The sequence below is a fragment of the Tachyglossus aculeatus genome, chromosome 17, assembly GCF_015852505.1.
Source record: "Tachyglossus aculeatus isolate mTacAcu1 chromosome 17, mTacAcu1.pri, whole genome shotgun sequence".
Lineage (NCBI taxonomy): Eukaryota > Metazoa > Chordata > Mammalia > Monotremata > Tachyglossidae > Tachyglossus > Tachyglossus aculeatus.
The window spans coordinates 47,249,531-47,270,238 of record NC_052082.1 but is presented as its reverse complement, the minus strand read 5'-3'; the positions used below and the strand labels follow the sequence as shown (position 1 = coordinate 47,270,238).

The 20,708-nt window shown below is 49.8% G+C and overlaps 1 protein-coding gene across 11 annotated transcripts in view; it reads left to right on the top strand.

Annotated features, from left to right (window-relative positions):
- MSI2 (musashi RNA binding protein 2) overlaps positions 1-20,708 on the top strand; it is a 335,448-nt gene that overhangs the window by 250,971 nt on the left and 63,769 nt on the right. For all 11 annotated transcript variants that reach the window (XM_038759053.1, XM_038759052.1, XM_038759056.1 and 8 more), the window contains exon 8: positions 8,404-8,486. In XM_038759053.1, the coding sequence (XP_038614981.1) occupies positions 8,404-8,486 (83 nt within the window). The remainder of the gene's footprint in view (positions 1-8,403; positions 8,487-20,708) is intronic.

Genomic DNA, 20,708 nt, shown 5'->3' with positions numbered 1-20,708 from the left:
TTGTTCATATTTAGTCTATTTTATTGTGTTAATATGTTTTGTTGTCTGTCTCCCCCTTCTAGACTGTGAGCCCACTGTTGGGTAGGGACCGTCTCTATATGTTGCCAACTTGTACTTCCCAAGCGCTTAGTACAGTGCTCTGCACACAGTAAGCGCTCAATAAATACGATTAATTGAATGAATGAATGAAGGAGAGCCCAGGTCTGCTTGGTGGGGATTGTTGTCCGCCCTGGCCTGGTTACCATCCATGGGCCAATCTGAGCCTGAGCAGGCCTCCGGTTCTCGCTGTAGGCTGAGCATAGTGACCCCTTGCCCCCCTCCCGGATCAAATTTGCCTCTGAGGCAGAAGTGGAAAATGAGCCATATTGTGGGGAGCTGGCCCTGGCCACAGGCTGGGCTGGATGGGCAGCTAGGGCAGATCTTAACCCAGAAAGAGCTCAGGGTTAAGGAGTTCAGATTTCCAAATCCCTCGGAGAACCCCTGCGTCAGCGTCCCCTCGACCCCATATGTGGTGGGGCTGGCATTTAGAGGCCCGGTTCCCTCCTCCTGGCTGGGAGGAAACCAGAGAGCAAGGGATGCTGAGAGTAAGGGGAAAGAGAGAGCCCGGACAGCGCCTTTAAATGGCAGGGTTTCCTCTCCGGTGAAAACCCAAATGAAAAGATAGTTAAATTGAACTTAATGCTCCTAAATGATGTGTGAATGTATTAATTCTACTTTCCGTTAATTAACAATATGATAAAACTGGCATTTCGTAAGTCACCGTGTAACACATGTTTTAGTAATTATGTACTCAGTGGTTTGGATTCGGAATGCTAATAGAATAAAATTTTAATGAAGATTTGTTGCAATGGAAAAATGTATCTAGTAAAGTTCAGGTGCCGCTGGGGGTTTCCTGGGCAACCAAGGGGCAGGACGCGGGACAGGCCGAGAAGCCGGGAGATACGTTCGTTCCTGCCACAGCGGGAAGCAGAGAAGCAGTTTGGCCTTGTGGATAGAAGATGGGCTTGGGAGTCAGAAAGACTTGGGTTCTAATTCCAGCTCCATCAGAGTCTGCTGTGTGACCTTGGACAAGTCACTAGACTTCTCTGTGCCCCAGTGACCTCATCTGTAAAATGGGGATTAAGACGCTGAGTCCTATGTGGGTCAGGGCGGGTGCCCAACCTGATTAGCTTTCATCTACCCCGGCGCTTAGAACGGTATTTGACACATAAGTGCTTAACGAATACCATCATCATCATCATGGCGTAGTGGAAAGAGCATGGGCTTGGGAGTCAGAGGTCGTGGGTTCTAATTCTGACTCTGCCATCTGTCTGCTGTGTGGCCTTGGGCAAGTCACTTCACTTCTCTGTGCCTCAGTTACCTCATCTGTAAAATGGGGATTAAGACTGTGAGCCCCACGTGGGACAACCTGATCACCTTGTATCTACCCCAGTGCATAGAACAGTGCTTAGCAAGTAGTAAGCCCTTAACAAATACCATTATTATAATTATTATTATTATTATTATTATCATCATCACAGCCGCTGCTCGGGGACGAGGAGCCATGTGAATCCTGACCCCGGCTACTAACTGGATCCCAGAATGGTCCCTTCAGGGGCCTCTCAGGCCCCCATCAGACTGAGCTCTGCAGGTGTTTTTTGTTTTTCTTTTCTATGTTATTTAAGCGCTTACTACATGCCGGGCACTGTATTAAGTGATGGGGTAGATACAAGCTAATCAAGTTGGACACTGTCCATGTCCCTCATGGGTCTCGTTAGTCTTATCCCCATTTTAGAGATGAGGTAACTGAGGCACAGAGAAGTTAAGTGATGTGCCCGTGGTCACCTCATAGTCAAGTGGCAGAGCTGGGATTGGAACCCAGGTTTCTGGTCTCTGCCCTTCAGAGCACCTTGAAGTGAGGACCAGGGACTTGGGTTCTGCTAGGCTGGCAACTCCTTGAGGGTAGGGATTGTGTCTTCTTGCCCCATTGCATGCCACAAAGCGCTTAGTACAGTACTCGGTGCACTGTGGGTGCTCAATAAATATGATTGGCTGATTGGTCTAGCAAACCTTTGGTCCTCCAACATGGCCAGCTCCTTGCGTTGGAGGGAGGCTGGAGGAGGCAGAATGTGGCCAGGGTTTATATTTGTGGTCTGCGGAGCTCCCACGGGTTCTTGGAGTATAGTGGCTGGACCCCACCATGAACTGTGGGGAGTGAAGTTTGGAAATCTTCTCTCTTCCAGGGGTTCCTGGAAGGGTGAGTCGGACTGCCAAGCTGATTGTCAGCTCCTCGAAGGCAGGGATCGTGTCTACAACCTCTGTTGAACTCTCCCAAGAGTTTAGAACAAGGTTCAGTACACAGTAAGCGCTCAGACATCATTGATTGGTTGGTTGGTTGGTCCCGGGAGAGATGCCAGTCTCCTTTTCTCCTGAATAAAAGAGACAGAGACCCTCTCTCCCTCTGCCCCCCCACCCCGGCAATGCCTTGAGATTCCTGGGATCTGGAACCCTTCTAGCCCCGGTGCTGTTTTACCCCCAGAATAAGGCTGCGCTGTCACGGTTCTGCCAACGTGCAGCCGAGTCCCGAGCAGTGTAGCGCTTTCTCCAAACCAAAGCTGAGGGCCGTCTTTGTCTTTGTGCTGCCCTTTCACCAGCTGTGCGCCTGACCTCAGCTCTTCTGTTCCCCGCCGGGCTCTCATCCAATCCCCCCACCTTTCCCGGAGATCCCACACCAAGGAGCCGCCGCTCCAGCCGTTTCATTCGGTGCATTTACCACTGCCACCCACATTGTATATTGGCACTTAACGCCTGTATGGTCCGGGTCTCTCGCCGAGAACTGACGGTTTGCTTGACCGAGATGGAACGCTACAGGCAAAAAAGAGAGGTTGGGGAACTAATCTCCGCTCCTGACAAGTGTCGTTCCCGGAATCACAGCCACAGAGCAGAAGGGAATGAAATGAGGTTGCTGTTTTCTACACCTGGGAGTTTCCGGCTCACCCCATTCGTATTCCTACGGTGTGGACGGGCTTTAGAGGTTTAGAGTGGGGTCAGGGGTCAGGGGAGGCAGTAACAGGAGTTCAGTCGTGAACTCCCCCCACCCTTTCTGTTTGTGACCGCTATTGACCATTGCGGCCCTTCCCCATTGCCCCCTCGCCTCCTGTTGCATCTTTGGAAGGCTGAGCAAATCCCAGACTGCTCCCCCGCACCCCAATTCCCTGCTGCAGTCTCCAGAGTCCCAATGAAAGATCTGGTCCGCCAGTAGCCCTGGGGGTGGACTAGATACTGCCCCAAGCCCCAGGGGAGAAGGACAAAGCCACTGATGGAGACGTGGTCCCTGGCTCCCAGGGCCCGGACAGTTTTGAGGGGAGAGGTCAGACACACAGCGAAAGCATCACAAGATAAATTCAGCCAAAATGGCCACAGCTCAAGGAAGTCGACAGCCCCTCTCCCCTCCCAGCCCTGCCCAAGCTTCCCTCATAGCCAGAAATCCTACCCTTCAGTATGGGCCGCTGTCGGGCCCGCCATCGAGAAATGGGCCTCTTGCTTTTTAAGCCGACATGCGCTGAAATATTTCTTTCCTTCCGGCCTTTAGCTGTTCCACCGTTGTGGAAATATTTGGTCCAAAGCAACTTTAGGCTGAAAATTCAAGGAAAACATCTTCCCGGTTTGGAAATTGGTCCTACAATGCCGCCGGTACAGCTTAATATTAATTTAGGGAATTGAATCTCCCAGAGTTACACCGGCAAAGACTGGAGATTTGATAACAACATTTATGTTATCTGATTTTTTTTTTCTCTCCCGCTATGTGAGTTGTCCCACTGTACCCCCAGCCCCCGGTCCCTGTCCTCATTCTCCTTCCTGCTGCTTCTTCCCTCTCCCCTCTTTTCCCCACCAAGGTGACTAGAGAAGCCTCAGGTGCTAGATGGCTTTACTAAGGAACTTTTCCCCCCCTTCTGATTAAGTGGAATGTGTGAATAAAGTAGAGCCATGTTGATTCACACCAATCTCTGCCTCAACTGTGTGAGAGCCACTTGCAATTCCCAGCATCCCCTGAGAGCTCTGCAAAGCCGAAAGAAATATGACCAGGCAAGTTGAGAAAATAAATTAAACTCATGTCAACTTTTCTTGTTTGTCCCCTCATTATTAAGGGACAGAACGGGGCTCATTTATCAAGCAGAAGAAAAATTAATTGACATGGGCTTTAAAGCTAGGATGCCCGCCTTGTCTGGTCACATTTCTTCATTTTTTTTGAAAGGCATTTCATTATGGTTTTGTTTGTTTTGTTCAGCTGCCAAACAAAAATGGGTGTAAACAAGAAAGCAGGTGCATAACCAATGCCCCTCCGGGTTGTGGAAGCAGGGCACTACCCGCTGCCAACCTGGGGAAGTGGGCGGGAAGACTGCTCCAGTAAGTAGGGGCAAAGGAGGGAGAATGAGTGGGGCAGGGGCCCGAAATTGAAATATAAAGTGACCCCAAAAGACCCCCAGAACTGTCCTCAGCTCCCTCACTGGACGTGTCCCTCTGTTAGAGAAGCAGTAGGGCCTAGTGGAAGAGCCCAGACCTGAGAACCAGAGGTCCTGGGTTCCAATCTCAGCTCCACCACATGTTTGCTGTGTGACTTTGGGCAAGTCATTCACTTCTCTGTGCCTTCGTTCCTTCATCTGCAAAAGAGGGGTTCAGTTCCTTTTCTCCCTCTGAGTGAGCCCCACGTGGAACCTGATTAGCTTGTATCTACCCCAGGGGTTAGTGCAGCCCTTGACACATACCACTATCATCATTATTACTCTCATCGTCATTATTATTGAGGGTTTGTAATTGAAGGGAGACTTCGCCTCTAAGCTCCTCTCCCACTCTCCCCATGGCTGCCCCATGTTGCCACCGGCAGAATTAGACCTGCTGAGTTGCATTGTCAGCTGTGTGACTTTGGGCAAGTCACGTAACTTCTCCATGCCTCAGTTACCCCATCTGTAAAATGGGGATTAAGACTGTGAGCCCCACATGGGACAACCTGATCACCTTGTATCTACCCAAGCGCTTAGGAACAGTGCCTGGCACATAGTAAGCGCTTAACAAATACCAACATTATCATTATTATTATTATTACCGAGCTCCCACAGTGTATGAGGCGGGATGTTCTAGGTTCCAGGGAGGAACACAAGGTGGTTGATTGAGTGAGATCCAATGCCCTGCCCCCGACCCAGCTCACTTGCCGGAGGACGGGAGTTCAAGCACAACCCTGGGGGAAGAAGGGTAACAGGGATATCGACCGAAGTAGCAATCCCACCTCAGTGCTGCCCCGTTGCCAGGTGTGGCCTGACCTCAGCTCTTTTCTAGTCTATTCCTGAGGTGGCTGGGGTGGTGGATGGCAGGCAGCCGTCCGGCCTCCGGGCTTCTCGTGACTTCAGACGGGGCCATTTTAAGAGTACAGGCTTCACGCTGCTGTTAATGTGAATGGTGATATTTGTTAAGCGCTTAGTATGTGCCCAGCACTGTGCTGAGCACTGGGGTATGTACAAGGCAATCAGGTGAGCCTCAGCCTCTGCCACACCTGCGGGTCACAGCCTAAATGGGGGAGATGACAGGGAGGGAAGGAAGCCCCTAAAGTCCTGGTTTTGGACCACCCATCCCACCTATTGCCATGGGCTCCAGTGGGAGAGGCTGGGGGAGAATTCCATGTTGAGACCACCCCCACGCCTCCCAACTCTGAGGGACTCTGGCTCACGGAGTAGGGTGTCTGGTGACCTCCTTGTGCATGTTCTTACCTCAACCAGAAATTTCCTATGTGGCAATCCTACCTCTGGTGGCATTTTTGCCTTCTTTTAAAAAAAAAAATCAAGTGTTTGTGCAAAATCACGCCTTACCCCAATTTCCACTGAAGAAGCATTAGGCTCCCCCCAGTTGCCTATCAGTGACCACTTACCTATATTATAGCAGGAGAAAATGATCTTTAAGTTGAAAAGCACCCGCCCTCTCCCCCAAAATCTCCAAGTCCCCAGCTTGGTGTCTTAATAAGCCCGCTTTCAGCTCTAGTCTTTTTGATTGTGAGGTGTTTGCTTCCCCTGTTTCTTTTCTTCTCTCCCTCTTTTTAATAGCCTGGGTTATCCAAATGAATATTCAGTTTTGTTCATTTGAATAAAGCGGTTAAAAAAAAAAGCCCACGGTTGACTGTTAAATGCTTATCTCCTAAATAGAGCTTGTTAGCTTCCGTTAATAGCTTCATTGAGCTGGATGTGCTAGAATTTCATTTTAAAGAGCTTCTTGACAACTGCTTTCTGATTTCAGGCCATACTAGACACCTTTTTTGTTTGCTGTCAGCCTTTCCACACATCATCACACATCCCTAGACTGTAAGCTCTTTGTAGGCAGGGAACGTGTCTGCTAATTCTCTTGCATTGTACTCTCCCAAGTGCTTAGTACAGTGCTGTGCCCGTGGTAAGTGCTCAATAAATGCCATTGAGGATGTTGACCACCCTGGGCATCACCTGGCGGGGTGGGTTCTGGGAGTATCCAAGGAGAAACGGGGGACCTTCAGAATGGGGCTTGAAAAATTTCTGAACCATAGTCACTATCAGTCACTGGTATTTATTGAGGTCTTGCTGTGTGCAGACCACTGTACTAAGCATTTGGGAAAGTGAAATACAATAGAGTTGGTAGATGCGCTCCCTGCCCACAAGGAGCTTATGGTCTATAGAGGGAGACAGACAAAAAAAAATAGTCTAGGGGAAGTAGTAGAGTATAAAGATACGGGGTTGGGTGTAGTATCAAAGTATTTAAGGGGGTATTTAACTAAGCACACAACCAAGTGCTTAGTTGATACAGAAGGGAAGCAGCCTGGCATAGTGGATAGAGGATGAGCCTGGGCGTCAAAAGGTCATGGGTTCTAATCCTGGCTCTACCACTTCTCTGCTGTGTGATCTTGGGCAGGTCACTTCACTTCTCTGGGCCTCAGTTACCTCATCTGTAAAATGGGGAATGAGACTGTGAGCCCCATGTGGGACAGTTCTCTAGACTGTAAGCTCATTGTGGGCAGGGAATGCGTTGGTTTATTGTTGTCTTGCAGTCTCCCAGGTGCTTAGTACAGTGCTCTGCAAACAGTTAAGGGAGTGAGACTGTGAGCCCCACACGGGACAGTCCTCTAGACTGTAAGCTCATTGAGGGCAGGGAATGCGTTGGTTTAATGTTGTCTTGTACTCTCCCAGGTGCTTAGTACAGTGCTCTGAACACAGTAAGCACTCAGTAATTGCGATCAAATTACAGTATGTATTTGAGTGTTGACTGAGAGCAATGCCCTGCTGTAAATGGTTGGGAAAGTACAACAGAGATGTGAGACCCTTGGAGCCTGTGGCCTAGTTGGAGGATGTTCAGGCCAGCCCAATCCCGGGGTCAGGGTAGTGGTGTGCCCCTGTGGGGTCTGCTGGGGAATAAGGACACCACTCCCCGCCCTTGAAAGAGCCAGGGGAGGAAAAGGAATCCAAATCCTCAGGCCCATTCCTCCTTGGCCATCGGAAGCCAGGAAGGGTTCTCTCCCCTCCTCTCCTTGCTCACACCCCTTGGAATTAGGGATATGGTCAGTCGGGAGCCCCCCATGACTGTGACCTAATGGATTTTGATCTTTCATACAGACTAATGTTCACGCACAGTGTCAGAAAGAAGCGTGGCAAGCCATCCGGGTTGACAAACTCGGGGCAGGGGAGGAAAGAGGACATGGGTTCACGGAGCGGGGTTTTGCCAGCCCAAGTTCCTCCGCGTGGTGTTTCATGCTGAGACTGGGTACAGTGGAGAGCCAGTGGGCAAGTGACGGGTACCGAACGGACCTAAACCGGCCCAAAGCCGCAGTGCATGCTTAACAGAGGCCTTAACTTGAATGGTTTCCTCAAGGCCTCAGGATGTCCTGATGAGGTATTAGAGGAAGTAATTCAGGAAGAAAGGGACAAATAACCACCTCCGTATCTGGGCTGACCCAGAGCCCGCTGAAAGGACAAGTGGAGCCTTGCAGTGATCCAAGAAGAGCTCATAATGCCCCCCGGGCCATCCTGGGCTGGGAGAACTGCTGGGGTTTGACCCTCGTAAATAGCAGACAAGCCCAGGCTGGGTGGGCTCCAGGGTGAATGGGAAGCACGGAGCAGAGGAGCATCTCTGCGTGAGGACGGAATCAATAGCTTTTTCTCACCATTCCACCAGCCATTCAGGGAGATCACCGTTCCACGAGCCATCCAGGGAGAAATCATTTGCTCTCTAGTCCACACACTCACACACGCGCGCGTGCCCCCAGCAGAGCAATGGGTCTCTCTAACAAGTCCCCTCTTCCCCTCCCCACCCAAATAAGTAACCTGCACCTCACGTATTTGGCCCCTTGTTCTACTGTGGACCGCCAGTCTTCACCTCTGCCCTTTTTTTTTCTTTTTTCTCCTCTTTCCCCGTCAGGGTTCGGCTTTGTCACTTTTGAGAACGAAGACGTGGTGGAGAAAGTCTGTGAAATTCATTTCCATGAAATCAATAATAAAATGGTAAGTCTGGCGAGATGCATCCCACCCCCCACACCTTCTCATCGCGGTTGTGAGCTTTTCTTCTCTTCTCTGGCTCCCTCCCACCCACAGGCTGCGCTTAGGGATGCTTTTCCACCAGGCTAGCAGGGCAGCCTTACGGTTAGCTTATTAACAGCCTCTCAGGTCTGACTCTTTGATGCCGCTCTCTCCCCACCCCATTCCCAGTAATCAACTGATCAATGATATTTATTGAGGACTAGCTAATGATAATAGTGTGGTATTTGTTAATCGCTTACTATGTGCCAAGCACTGTACTGAGCCTGGGGATAGGTACAAGATCATCAGGTCCCTAATAGGACTCACAGTCTAAGTAGGAGGGAGAACAGATACTGAATCCCTACTTGACAGATGAGGGAACTGAGGCACAGAGAAATTGACTTGTCCAAGGCTGCACAGCGGTTACAAGGCGGAGGCGAGATTAGAACTCAGCTCCTCCAACTCCCAGGCCAGTGCTCTTCCCATTAAGCCACGCTGCTTCTCACCATGTGCAGGGCATTGTCTTAAAGTGCTTGGGAGAATACAATAGAATTTGTACACAGGGTCCCTGCCCACCCAGAGAGTTTATTGTCTTGGTGGGGAAACAGACATTGAAATAAATTACAGGTGGGGGAAGTGGCAGAATATAAAGATATAAACCCAGGTGCTGTGGGGTGAATATCCAACGCGTAGTACAGTGTCTGGCACATAGTAAGCGCTTAAATACCATCACTTCTATCAACTGCTTGAAGGATTCAGATGCAAGTTCATAGGTGACGCAGAGGGAGAGTGAGTTAGAGAAATTGGGGGGGCTTAGTTGGGGTCGGCCTCTTGGAAGAGGTGGGCAAGAGGTAGGTGGCAAGACAGGCGAGATTGAGGTACAGAGAGTAGTTTGATTTTTCCTCTCCTCCTCCCCATTCTCCATAGCTCCTTCCCCTTCCCATAGCACTTGCATATATTTATACAGATTTATTTCTCTATTTTACTTGTACATATTTACTATTCCATTTATTCTGTTAGTGATATGCATATAGCTTTAATTCTATTCTGACGATTTTGACACCTGTCTACATGCCTTGTTTTGTTGTGTCTCCCCAGTCTAGACTGGGAGCCTGTTGTTGGGTAGGGACCGTCTCTATATTTTGCCGACTTATACTTCCCAAGTGCTTAGTACAGTGGTCTGCACACAGTAAGCGCTCAGTAAATATGATTGAATGAATGAATGAAAGAAGTGGAGTGTGCAAGTTGGGATGTAGAGAAGCAGCGTGGCTCAGTGGAAAGAGCCTGGGCTTTGGAGTCAGAGGTCATAGGTTCAAATCCCGGCTCCGCCAGTTGTCAGCTGTGTGACTTTGGGCAAGTCAATTAACTTCTCTGGGCCTCAGTTCCCTCATCTGTAAAATGGGGATGAAGACTGTGAGCCCCCTGTGGGACAACTCGATCACCTTGTAACCTCCCCAGCGCTAAGAACAGTGCTTTGCACTTAGTAAGCGCTTAATAAATGCCATTATTATTATTATTATTATTATTATTATTATTATTATGTAGAAGGAGATCAACAAAGTGTGGTAGGAGGAGGAGAGCCCTTCTAGACTGTGAGCCCACTGTTGGGTAGGGACCGTCTCTATATGTTGCCAACTTGTACTTCCCAAGCACTTAGTACAGTGCTCTGCACACAGTAAGCGCTCAATAAATACGATTGAATGAATGAATGAGAGCCAACTGAGTGCCTTAAAGCCAGTGATAAGCGCTTAGTACAGTGCTCTGCACACAGTAAGCGCTCAATAAATACGATTGATTGCTTGATTGATAAGGAGTTTCTATAGGATGCAGTAGTGGTTAGGCAGCCATTGAACATTTCCGAGGAGTGGGCTGATATGGACTGAATGGTTTTGCAGGAAAATGATCCGAGCAGCGGAGAGAAGTAGGGACTGGAGAGGGGAGAGTGAGGAGGCCGGAAGGTCAGCGAAGAGGCTGATGCAGTAGTGAAGGTGGGAGATAACATGGGAACAACTCGGATGGAGGGAAAAGGGTGGATTTTAGAGATGTTGCAAAGGCAGAACCATCAGGATTTGGTGGCAGATTGAGTATGTGGGATGAATAAGAGAGAGGAGTCGAAGTTATTACTCTATTTTATTTGTACATATCTATTCTATTTATTTTATTTTGTTAGTATGTTTGGTTTTGTTCTCTGTCTCCCCCTTTTAGACTGTGAGCCCACTGTTGGGTAGGGACTGTCTCTATATGTTGCCAATTTGTACTTCCCAAGCGCTTAGTACAGTGCTCTGCACATAGTAAGCGCTCAATAAATACGATTGATGATGATGATGATGATCTCAAAGTTACCAGCTTTATGCTCGGCTCATCCATCCGGCTTTGGCTCTGTATTCAGCCAACTCCCTAGCCCTCTGGTGGCCACCGGAGGGCGCTCTCGCCTCCCCCATTTTCTGGGCCAATCCCTGGATTTTGTATCCCTCCCCTCCCCAGATTCTGGGACTGACCCCCAGCAGGGCCCACAAAAGGCTTCCATGGGCTCCCCATCTCTCCCCGGGAGAAAACTCTGCATCCAGAGAGGAAGCGGGAAGTGTGTTTTTGTATTGCACTAAGAACTTGGCTATATTCCGTTAAAATATCCCCCTTGCCTTTGCGAGACCGTTCCGTACTTCTAAAACATGCATTCAGCTAGGCATTGTGTGTTGGTCCGATATGTGTTCACAGACTTTAAATTCAATAATAGAGCTTTTAGAGCGGATAAGATCAAAGCCATCTTCTTAGCATAGGCTAGAGGCCTGATTCAATATTTGACTTGCTAATTTTTTTTTTTTCCCAGGGCACCAAAATAATATTGTTCATATTGTTCCCAGCCGGCAATATGCATTTGAAATGAAAATGCGGTTTCTTGGCAATCCTATATGTTGAGATGTCAGCCTAGGCATTAAGGCAGTATGGTGCACAGAGACCAGCAGGGTGACTTTTGTTAAGCTAATCTGGTTGCGGTCTCCTTCCCCCCTCAACTCCCCCCTCAAGTTTATCCCAGGATGAGTCAGGTAGACTTTTTATCCCTCCTAAGATAATATCTCCTGTTGTTTACTTGCATTTGGGGACACTTAATCTCCTCAAAGTTACTTTTCTCCCAGTGTTTTCTGGTTGTTTTTTTTTTTATGGTATCTGTTTCAACTTTCACTATGTGCCAGGCACTGTTCTAAGCTCTGGGGCAGACATAAGATAATCAGGATGGACACAGTCCATGTCCCACATGGGACTCACAGTCTTAACCCCCATTTTACAGATGAGGTACCTGAGGCGCAGAAAAGCGAAGTAACTGGCCCAGGGTCACACAGCAGACAAGTGGTGGAACCAGAATTAGATCCTAGGTCTTTCTGAATCCAAGGCCCGTGCGCTAACCATTAGGCCGTGCTGCTTCTCAGTGTCTAGGACTCCCTGTTTGCCTTAGTATCGGTAGCTCCTTGGACGGGTCATTTGCCTGGTTAAGTTTGTGTCCCTGTCCTGGCCCGTGGGGTGACACGGGGAGGGGAGGGAGGGTCAGCTGTCGGGTACCAGATTTTCTCGGGGGTGTCCAGTGTGGAGATCGCGTCCCCAGGGTCTATGTGGGCAGTCAGGGGATCCATGATGGAGGATCCCATCGTACACAGCAGACGAGGGATTTCAGATCCGAGACCCTGCTGCAGGATGGGATTGGTGATGATGACGATGATGATCATGATGATGATGATGATTATAATACTATCCATCAGTCAGTGGAACTTTATAAGTGCTCATGTGTGCCGATCACTGTACTAGTAAGCGCCTGGGAGAGAAAATTGCAGTAGAGTTGACAGACATGTGCCCTTCCCACAAGGAGCGTGCATCTAGATGAGGAAGACAGGCTTTAAAATAAACTACTGATGGGGGGATCAGGAGAGTATTAGGCTATGTACGGAAGTGCGGTGGGACTGGGGATGGAGTGAGTGCCAAGTGCTTAAAGAGTACAGAATCAAGTACACGGGTGAAGCAGAGTGGGAGGAATGAGGGCCCAGTCAAGGAAGGCTTCCTGGAGGAGGTCTAAAGCCTCTTCCAAGCAGGCCATTCTGGCTCTCCTGCCTCTTTGAGAACGCTGCGGATTTGTGCCAGTTTAGGGGACATTTGATGCCTGCCGCCTACCCCCGGCCCTACACTGTGTTCACTTTGCTGTATTATTATAATTGTAATTGTGGCATTTGTTAAGCACTTCAGTATGTGCTGAGCACTGAGGGAGATTCAAGATGAAGCGGGCTCGATGCGGGGGTCACAGCCTAAGGTGGAGGGAGAACAGGAATTGAATCCCTATTTTTCAGATGAGGAAACTGAGGTCTCAGGAAAGTGAAGGGACTTGTCCTGAGTTGTCCAACAGACATGGGTGGTTGTTTTTATTATTGGTTGAAAGTTTTCTATTAGAAGCCTTTGGGAAGACAGAAAGAAGCTGTTTTCTTTTTAAGAGATTGTCGCTATTGCATTTGAGCCTTCCTCTCTCCCCCTATCTCTAAGAATGAGCTTTAGAAGCAGCGGGGCCTAGTGGATAGAGCATGGGCTTGGGAGTCGGAGGATCTGGGTTTTAATCCCGGCACCATCACTTGTCCACTGTGTGTCCTTGGGCAAGTTACTTCACTTCTCTCTGCCTCAGTTACTTCATCTGTAAAATGTAAAAATCAGTGCAGTGCCTGGCGCATAGTAAGCACTTAACAAACACCATAAAAAATGATGAGCTTCATTGCAATGTTTGGTCAAGAAGTGGATGCATTTGGAGGAGGGGCAGCATGGCCTAGTGGAAGGAGTGCGGGCCTGGGTTCGAATCTCGACTCCGCCACCTCTCTGCTGTGTGTCACCATGGGAAAGTCACTTATCTGTAGCACAGTTTCCTCAACTGTAAAATGAGGAATTCACTCCTACTCCCTCCTACTTAGACCGTGAGCCCCAAGTGGGACAGGGTCTTTGTCCAACCTGATTAACTTGTGTCTACCCCAGGGCTTAGAACAATGCTTGACACATAATAAGCGTTTAATAAATAGAATAATAATAATAATATGGCAGACCCGGGACCCCTAACTTGCAGGCCCGTGCTCTTTCCACTTGGCTAATGGTTTGGCTGAGTGCCCCTTGGGATCCCTCGCCCCTTCCGGTTCTGTTCTCCCTGGGGCATCGGGCACCACAAGCACATTGCCAGGTGTCCCCATGAAACTGACAGGCCAGAACCTTTCACACCCCGGGTGACCGCAGTAGAATGAAAATAACTCATTCATCCGGACCACAGTGATGCAGAGTTTGTGAACATTTGGCCCCGGGTACCTCCTTTGGCCCCATGTACTACCGCCGCCAGAGGCTTGGAGCTATAAAACACAGTTTGATCTGCACTAGCGTCAACAAAGCCTCAGTTAACTGTAAGTGTAGGAAGCGTGCAGAGGCAGCGCTAGTGGTGGGGAGACGACCCAGAATCCCCGGAAGGCTGAGCCAAGCCTAACACCGGCCCCTGGGCGCGCCCACAGTTCCCACTCTTCATTCATTCGGGCCGGACTTCCCATCTCCCTTGGTTCCTCCCCACGCTGACCGGAGAAACAACAAGCCGCCCCATTCCACGAGGGCCTCCCCCAACTCCAGACAGGCCTCAGGAGGGGTGGGGGGAGCAACCTGGGGCAGGGATCCCTAAGGAGGGGCACCAGGTGCAAGTTCTGCTCAATCAATGGCATTTGCCAGTCAGTTGTATTTATTGAGCACTTACTGTGTGCAGAGCACTGTACTAAAAGCTTGGGAGAGTACAGTATAAGCCCAAACTTTCTTCTCCAGACCGAGAGCCTTTCCCGAGGCTATGGACACAGTCCCCTGGATCTGGGCACAGCAGAAAGACAGCACTGGGGTGGGGGCATCCCTAGGGCCTCTTTCCAAAATAAGGGAATTTTCAGAGAAAAAGTGCACTGGATTAGCAGGACTTTTTTTTTTTAATGATATTTGTTAAGTGTTCATTATGTACCAGGCACCGTACTAAGCGCTGGGGTAGATATAAACTAATCCGGTTGGACACAGTCCATGTCCTACATTCATTCATTCAGTCATATGTACTGAACACTTATTGTGTGCAAAGCACTGCACTAAATGCTTGGGAGAGCACAGTATAACAGTAAATGGATGCATTCCCTGCCCCCAGCGAGCACATGGGTTTTATAGTCTTAATCCCCATTTTACAGGTGAAGGAACTGAGGCACAGAGGAGCTAAGTGACCGGCCCAAGGTCACCCAGTAGACAGATGGTGGAGCCGGGATTAGAACCAGGTCATTCTGACTCGCAGGCCCGTGCTGCTTCTCACTCCTACCCCACAGGATTTGGATCTCAAAGCCCCGACTTACTGGCACATCCTTTACCACACTGTGGCCAAGGAGCTGGAGGGCTGGGTGGCACCTGCCCAATGGGTGGACCCCAGTTCCCTCCCACCCCCGCACCCAGGGGTAGGAAGATCATCCTCTGGGGGACCAAGCAGAAATGTGTCTGCCTCTTTAAAAGCTGACTGATCCGTCTCAGAATCATTTGGCCAGCAACCGCTCCGTGGCCAGGCTGCCGGGCCCCGCCGAGGACCCGGGCTAATGATGCCTCCCATGGCTTCTCCCTGATTGCAGCAGTAGCCCCCGCCACCACCCCCACCGCAGGGACCCGGGCTTGATTAGGTGCCTGGGGTCGCGAATAGTAGGGCAGGATGGAGACAGAGGGAAGAACCACCGGGAAGGCCGGAATGAGCCGAGGCGAGTCGGACGAGGTGGAGAGAGGAGAAGGACACTCTCATCAGGAGGCGGGGGAGATCCCAGCAGGGCGTGGGCATTGGCATGGTTGGGGGCACCGGAGGGGAGCGTGGGCGAGGCACTCCCTGAGCATTCCTTCTCTGCCCCCCAGCAAATCGGATCGCCCGAACCCTGGGGCAGAGTGGTCGGCTGGGGTGCTGGGAAGGGAAAAGAGAGCGGGTGAAGGAAAAAAAATAATAATAATGTTGTCCTCTGCAATTTTTCCATGCTCTTATTTCCCTAGAACATTCAGATTATTTTACCTGTCCTCACATCTCCGCCAGGTTTTTTTTTTTATGGTATTTGTTAAGTGCTTCCTTTGTGCCAGGTACATGCAAGCTAATCAGGTTGGACATAGTACATGGCTCACATGGGGCTCAGAGACTTAGTCCCCATTTTACAGATGAGATAACTGAGGCACAGAGAAGTTAAATGGTTTGCCCAAGATCACACAGCAGACAAGTGATGGAGTCAGGACTAAAACCCCGGTCCCTCTAACTCCCAGGCCCGGACTCTATCCACTCGGCCATGCTGCTTCTTAGGAATGAGGAAATGAGGAAAGCCAGGCCCAGAGCGGGTCCTCCGTCACACACGGCACAGCATTGACAGGGCCAGGACTAGAACGCGAGTCTGTCTTGGCTCAGTCAATCGATCATTCAGTCAGTGGTATTTATTGGGTGCTTACTGGGTGCAGAGCACTGTACTAAGTGTTTGGGTGAGTCCAATACAACAGATGACCCTGCCCACAATGAGCTTGCAGTCTAGAGCCCTTCCCAGGCCCTCTCTCCACCAACCTATATGAGTCAGGGTCATGTTCAAATGTGGGCAAACAGTGGGGTGTCCATTGCCTAAGCTGGCCTCTTTTGCCTCTCCTCAGTCCAGCGTCCTCCTCAGCACTGAGCTCCCAGACTGAGCCCCCCCATTCCTCTCCCCCTCCCATCCCCCCTACCCTACCTCCTTCCCCTCCCCACAGCACCTGTATATATGTTTGTACAGATTTATTACTCTATTGTACATATTAGCTATTCTATTTATTTTATTTTGTTAATATGTTTTGTTGCCTGTCTCCCCCTTCTAGACTGTGAGCCCGCTGGTGGGTAGGGACCATCTCTATATGTTGCCAACTTGTACTTCCCAAGTGCTTAGTCCAGTGCCCTGCACACAGTAAGCGCTCAATAAATACGATTGAGTGAAGAGTGGCCCTGGGGGCTGGTCAGGAGGGACCGGGGGCTGCGTAGACCAGCTGGCCCCAGAAAGGAGAGGCAGCTTTGGCATCTCCGGGTCACCTGAGGGATGCCTGAGCCCGGCCTCTGGATCTGTGTCTGTTTGGCCTGGTGCCGGAGCCATCCCTCAGCCCGCAAAACCTCCTCTGGTGGTCAGGGAGTGGGAGAGAGCTCCGTCCACCAGTTAATCAGTCTATCGATCAGTATTTATTGAGTACTTCCTGAACTAAACACTTGTGGATGGGGGGGTGGGGGGAACAAAACGATAGAACTGTTAGAACCAATCCCTGCCCTTAGGTAGCTTCCAGTCCTCTACGTGAAGCTTATTTTGGGCAGGGGACATGTCTACCAACTCTGATAATAGCAATAATAATAATAATAATTACAATAATAATAATGGCATTTGTTAAGCACTGCACATAGTAAGCACTTAACAAATGCATTATTATTATTATTATTACTATTATAATGGGACTTATTAAGTGCCTACTATGTGCCAAGCACTAATCTGAGCTCTGGGCAGTGTTCTTTTAGACTGTGAGCCCACTGTTGGGTAGGGACTGTCTCTATATGTTGCCAATTTGTGCTTCCCAAGCGCTTAGTACAGTGCTCTGCACATAGTAAGCGCTCAATAAATACGATTGATTGATTCTAGTTACATTGTACTCTCCCAAGCGCTTAGTACAGTGCTCTGCACATAGTTTCTATGCACTTAATAAATACAGCTGATCGATTGATACGGTCTAGCAGGAGAGGGAAACATGAAAATAAATTACAGATAAGGGAAGCAGCCACATTTAAGGCTACGTACATGAATGCAGGTGGGGTGGCGGGGTGGGGCGAAGTGCATAGGTGAGGCATTATGGAGGGAAAATGGAGGGGTATGAGAGCTAAGGCAGGGAAGGCTTCCTGGAGGGGATATGATTTCAGTAGGACTTTGATGACGGGGAGAGTGCTGATCTGGCAGCTTTGCAAGGGAGAGAATTCCAGGCAGGAGTTCCAGCCCCCACAGGGTGGTGGGGGAAGAGAAGGATAACACATGCCTTGTGTTTCCCCGGGGGAGGGCAGAGCCATGGTCAGGGGTGAGCCAGGGTGGGGCTAACACTGCCCAAGATTTGGCCATGGGCCAGTCCTACAACTGGGGTTGCCCCTGTAGTCTGGGTGGCATCACACTCTCCCCCCTCCTAGGGCCGAGCTCACAGACATGATCCAAAAAGGGAGGGGAAAAAAGAAAAGAACACATTAACGAGGCTGCCGTGTTCGGCATCCTATTTCTAGCATCCTTCTCGCTTGTAAGCTAATTTTAGACCATCCATTCTGCTTCTGTTGCCATTTATAAAATGAGAATGTCAAATGCAGTATTAAACAAGCAGTATGGAAGCAAAAAGAAAATGCCAGTGAGGCATTTCATAAATGAATCTCAGTATTTACGTGGGAGCAGAGACTCTTCCCTGCCAAGCAAGTTCATGTTCTCTCCCGCTCACATACAGGCAGAGGCACACACGCAGAGAGAGAGAGAGAGAGGAAGAGAGGGAAGAGTGAATCCTGTTCTCATGCAAATTCTTTGTGATGAGCCCCAAATTATTGGTGGGGGGAACCAGGGGAGGGCAAGGCGGGGAGGAAGACCAGTTCTTGCTTGGTTGAAAAGCTTTGTCCAGAGTGATCTGTCCCAGAAGGAGGCAGCCCTGTCTTCCCCGGTGTCTCAGCTCTGCTTTCGTTTGTCCTTCAATTGCCCTTGACGGCTGGCTTCCCTGCAGGAGCTGAGAAAGCTGGAATGTTTTTTCCCCAGGAACAGGAGCTCAAGTGGTTGTCGTTGTGGCGTCCCATCCCCCCACTCCTTCCTCCAACCCCGGTTTTTTGCTACCCCTAGTCCCCGGAATACTCGAGGTAGATGGAAACTCCCAGCTGGCCCCAGGGCAGGAGGAGGTCAGGGTGGTTGTAGTTTCCACCGCCCCCATCGCTTGCAGGTTTTTCCTTCATTGTGCTTTGCTCAGCCTCTTCCCCAGGTGGGCGCAGGCGGGTGGCGGCAGTGACAGCTGGGCACGGCTGCTTCCATTGCAGAAGGAGGAGGGACTCGAGCAGGACTGGATGTAGGGTCAGACCGCCCCTCCTGCCTCCTGACCTACAGCTGTCGGGTTGGGGGGAAGCACTGTGGCCTAGTGGGTAGAGCGGATAGGGCCTGGGAATCAGAAAGAACTGGGTTCTAATCCCAGTTCTACCACTTGTCTGCTGTGTGACATAGGACAAGTCATTCACTTCTCTGTGCCCCAGTTTCCTCATCTGTAAAATGGGGATTAAGACTGTGACCCCCCTGGTGGGACAGGGACTGTGTCCAACCTGACTTCCTTGTATCCAGCCCAGCGCTTAGTACAGAACTTGGCACATACTTTGCAAATATCGCAATTGTTATTGTTTTCCTTATTATTGTTGTTATTATTAGGAGGAACACCTCCCAACCCTGAGATGGCTTTGTCGGCCACACCCGTAGCCAAGGGGGCCCTGCTCACTAAACTCCCCAGGTTACTTCACAGGTAGGGAGTGGTCAGGGGTCTTTATTCCCAGAGAAGGGGAAGTTGGAGCAAAATGAGGCAGTCTGGGGTAAGGGACAGCTGTAGCTCCTCTGCTCTCTGTCTGTCCCCAGTCAGCCAATAAACGGTATTTATTGAGCAGGCTACTAAGTGCAGAGCACTGTACTAAACGCTTAGGAGAGTACAATACAACAGAATTAGCGGACAGGCTCCCTGACCATAAAGAGCTTACAATCTATAGGGGGAGGCAGGCTTTAATATGAATAAATAATTTATAATATATAATATAATGATCTTTACATAATTTAAAGTTCTGCTTAGTCCCTCCTGCTCTTCCTCCCCCTGGCCCCAGGCCTTACCTTGCAAGAGGAAGAGGAATGAGAACAGAGGCTCTGTGCCCAGGGAGAAAATTGGAGGGACAGAGGGCCTGGCCTGAAGTGACCTCAGCCCCCAGAAGTCCATGTTTCTGTATGTGACCCTCTTGCAATAACAATAATAATTATAATAATGCTAATAATGATAATGATAATAATATTTAAGTGCTCACGGTATGTCAGGTCAGGCACAGTCCCTGTCCCACACGGGGCTCCCAGTCTAAGGGGGAGGAAAAACAGATATTTCGTCCCCATTTTACGGATGAGGTAACTAAGGTCCAGAAAATGATAATAATAATGATAATTGTGGTATTTGTTAAGGCTTTCATTCATTCAATCGTATTTATTGAGCACTTACTGTGTCAGAGCACTGTACTAAGCGCTTGGGAAGTACAAGTTGGCAACATATAGAGACGGTCCCTACCCAACAGTGGGCTCACAGTCTAGAAGCTTATTATGTGCCAGGCACTGTACTAAGTGCTGGGTTTGATACTAGCAAATTGGGTTAGACACAGCCCCTGTCCCACTTCAGGCTCATAATCTCAGTCCCCATTTTACAGATGAGGTAACTGAGGCACAGAGAAATGAAGTGACTTGCCCAAGGTCACAGGGAAGACTAGTGACAAAGCCGGGATTAAGACCCAGGTCCTCAGACTCCCAAGCCCGGACTCTTTCCATCCAGCAGGCTGCTTCTCATTGCAGTCATTCCAGTAGCAAAGTCTTGTGATTTCCGCGATGCATGCCAGGGGTTTGGGCTATCAATTCCCGGGGGTATTGTTGCCATTAGGAGCCTCTGGCCCAGTCAGGCAGGGGTGGGCAAGGGATCCAAAGGAATGCCCATTCCCAGTGCTCATTCCTGTTGCTCAGGCCGAGCCCTGTCGCTCTGGAACCCCTGCACTCAGAGCCCCTCGGCCCGGCCCTGGCTCACTCTTCCTTCCGCGGCTCCCTGTGCCCAATCCTGGAGTGGCCGCCTTGAAGGTGCGTGGTGAAAGTGCTGGACGGCTGAGCTCGAAGGAGGGAGGAGAGGCCGAAGAGAAGGATAAGGATAGGGTAGGATAAGGAAGACCAGAAGGTGGAAGAAAATGTGATTATGGTTGGTGTTCTTCTGTTCTTCAGAGACAAGGAATGCCAGAGATCTGGGTCTCCCATTTCCCTGAGAGGAGGCCGGTGGGAAACTGGAGATCAGGATCAGCTCCCTGAATTGCCTCAGTCAATCAATCAGTGGTATTTATTTTTTTTATATAATAATGGTATTTGTTAAGCGCTTTCTATGTGCAGAGCACTG